This window comes from Bison bison, unplaced genomic scaffold (assembly GCF_000754665.1).
Source record: "Bison bison bison isolate TAMUID 2011002044 unplaced genomic scaffold, Bison_UMD1.0 scf7180017860739, whole genome shotgun sequence".
Taxonomy (NCBI): Eukaryota; Metazoa; Chordata; class Mammalia; order Artiodactyla; family Bovidae; genus Bison; species Bison bison.
The window spans coordinates 3397-6232 of record NW_011491311.1 but is presented as its reverse complement, the minus strand read 5'-3'; the positions used below and the strand labels follow the sequence as shown (position 1 = coordinate 6232).

The following is a 2836-nucleotide window of genomic DNA, read 5'->3' as shown; positions in this document are numbered from 1 at the left end:
GGAGATGATCATACTGAGGGAAGTAAGTCAGAAAGAGAAAAATCCCCTATGATAGCACTTATCAGTGGAATCTGAAATATGACACAAAGGAATATCTCTATGAAATAGAGACAGACCCCCAGAGAGAACAGACTGGTCGGGGAGGGAAGGGGAGTGTGGGATTAGCAGCTACAGATTATTAAAAACTGTATGGGTATTTTTGAATGGGTACCAGCCCAGGCCTATTGTATAGTACAGGGAACTGCATCCAGTCTTCTGGGATAAACCGTAATGGAAAAGAATATTTTAAAAAAGAATATATGTGCACAACTGAGTAACTTTGCTGTGTCTAACTTTGCCCAACATTGTAGAAAACCTATACTTCAGTAAAATGAAAAAACAAACCAAAACAATGAAGTTATCCATTGCCCAGAGTGGCAGGTGGCCTTTGTCGGGGGCTCACATACTTAGATAGTCCTTCCCCCTTCCATCCCCCTCAAGCTCAAGGTTACGAAAGTTGCACTTTTTTCACCTCTAAATTATTTTTTATTTGGACATGTACAAAAACAATGCATGGTTTCAAAAGCTTCTTTAATGATACAGAAATGTATACAATAAAAAATAATATTGTTCATGTTTGATTAGAACTTCCTGGTGACTTGACAGTGAACACTTGTAAACTAACCAGAAGGTTTGGAATCGGTTCATTCATTCTCCAAGTTTTTGCTTTCCTCTTCTGAGGGAGGGTGGCTGTTCTTGCAGTGAGCCTATTGTCATATTTGGGGTCAGTGTGTAGCAACCAGGAGGCCATCAGGGATTTCAGTGTGAACAGTTGCAGTCAGATGGTGGGATTCAGAGCCAAGGTGTACCAAGTTGAGGCTCATTAGTAAAAAGCATGAATGCAAGCAGGTATTTCAGAAAATGGTATGATTGTTTTCATCCCCGTCCCCCGCCCCAGGGCAGGTGGCAAGAGACAGTGCCTCTAATAAGGGGGCCAGGGAGAGGGCACTTAGGTTCAGGAAATTAGTAAGCTAGGCTGCAGGGTGTGTTCCTGGTGAACACTTTTCTAAGATGGTGTTTGCATGTGAGAGAAGAGGGTGTCCGTCTGCCCTGCTCAGCCAAGTGCGGTCTGAGATGGAGGTTGATCGTGGACACATGCGGGAGCCGTAGGGCTCTGACTCTCAAACAGGCGGGACCTTTCACTGGAGGCAGGAAGCTGCGGGAATCAGAGAAGAAATCCGATTTCAGAGGAGGGTGTCTGGCTAGACCTGGCAGATTGTGGGTGGGAGGATCTCGTGGACAGGTTGGAAGGAGAAACCTCTGCCAGCAGCTTAGCCTAAGACCTGTCAGCTCGCCTTCAGATCCCCATCCTCCCCAATAACAGTGTCCTCAGCTGAGTAATCCACTGTGCTGTCTTCTGTTCCTAGGTGGTGTCGTTTGTGAAGAAGAACGTTCTAGTGACTGGTGGCTTTTTCGGAGGCTTTCTGCTGGGCATGGCGTCCTAGAGGGGATGACTTCACCACCATTAGTCCTAGCTTTGCCAACCAGCAGCCTCTCCCCACCACCCTAGGACAGCAAACTCCTCCTCTTCCTCCTCCCTGCCATGGCGTATCTGAGTGGCTTTGTAGGCATCTGGTGGTTCAAGTTGGGAACGGCCCCACTGTGAGCTTGACGGCAATGGAAGAGACCATAGATGTTAGCGCTTATCTAGCACACTCCCCTGGGACTAATCTGTAGGTCAGCAAGTATATTCCTTTCTCGCGTAAGATACTTACCAGAACATAGGACAAGATGACACGCCGAGTGGATCTTCAAAGGTTGCCCCACACTTGATTTGGAAAAGACATTGCAAGCGTATAACATACCTCGTTAAGTTTTGCATGGAAAGGAACTGAATACACTGGCCTTTAAGCATGAAAGATTTTGCAATTGTGGTGTTTACTTTCTCTTTTAGTAGATTTGAGATTACAGAAAGAGAACTACTCTTAGTGCGTGACAGTTGAAAAATCCGAATATGGAATGAACTTGTCCTAAAGTGACATACGATGAGCTGAAGCTGTGTTTGGTGGGAAGGCCTTTCGGGAAACCAAGCAGTCGATAACATTTAGGATGGTCAGACTTAGTGAATCATTTAAAGGCATTCAGATATTATCTAGGAATGTTTTCCACCACACAGGGTAATGCATCTCATGGCTGTTTCCAAAGGGTTTATTGATGGTAAAATAAGTGACTTTAGGTGTAAGAGGGAAGAAGCTCTTGGGTTTTTATTTAATAGAAAGGGTTTGAAGCTGTTTGAAGCTTTGAAATGTGAACTTTTCTTTATGTCCGGTCAAAACGTCAGGGGTAGCCTGTAGCTCCTCTGTGTCAATTCTGTTTCTTTATCCAGAGTTTTAAAATGGTGGCATTTCCAAAAAAAAATAAAATAAAATGGTGGCATTTCCAAGCATTAAAAGTTTAGAACAGTAGCATCAAAGGTATCTGTCTCATGATGACCCCAACTCTTTGAATTTATCTTTAGAATTCAAGTTTATACACACACCCATCCTTAGAAACAAGACATTTTTCTGTAACGACCTTTTACCATGTCTGGAATATCCAGTGCAGAAAGGCAAGGCTGTGTCTTCATCATTGTATACATGGAGTCAAGCACTTAGTAGATACTCAGTCTGTTGAATATATGAGTAATGAGGTCATAGAAAAGTATGTGGAAAATGGAGTGATCAGCAGGATTTTTGAGACTTGATGAATTCTGAGAATGCTGAAAACTCAGAATTAATTCTTAAACTTGCAGGTGATCCCTTGCAAAATGTATGTTTTCAATGCCTTCCTTTTAAAATGTTTGCCTTTTAACTTGAAT

The 2836-nt window shown here is 43.2% G+C and overlaps 1 protein-coding gene across 1 annotated transcript in view; it reads left to right on the top strand.

Moving 5' to 3' along the window:
• LOC104982866 (FUN14 domain-containing protein 2-like) overlaps positions 1-2425 on the top strand; it is a 9244-nt gene extending 6819 nt beyond the window's left edge. Inside the window, exon 3 of the mRNA XM_010832309.1 lies at positions 1407-2425. Coding sequence (XP_010830611.1) covers positions 1407-1484 — 78 coding nt within the window. The 3' untranslated portion in view covers positions 1485-2425. The remainder of the gene's footprint in view (positions 1-1406) is intronic.
• The last annotated feature ends 411 nt before the right edge of the window (positions 2426-2836 follow it).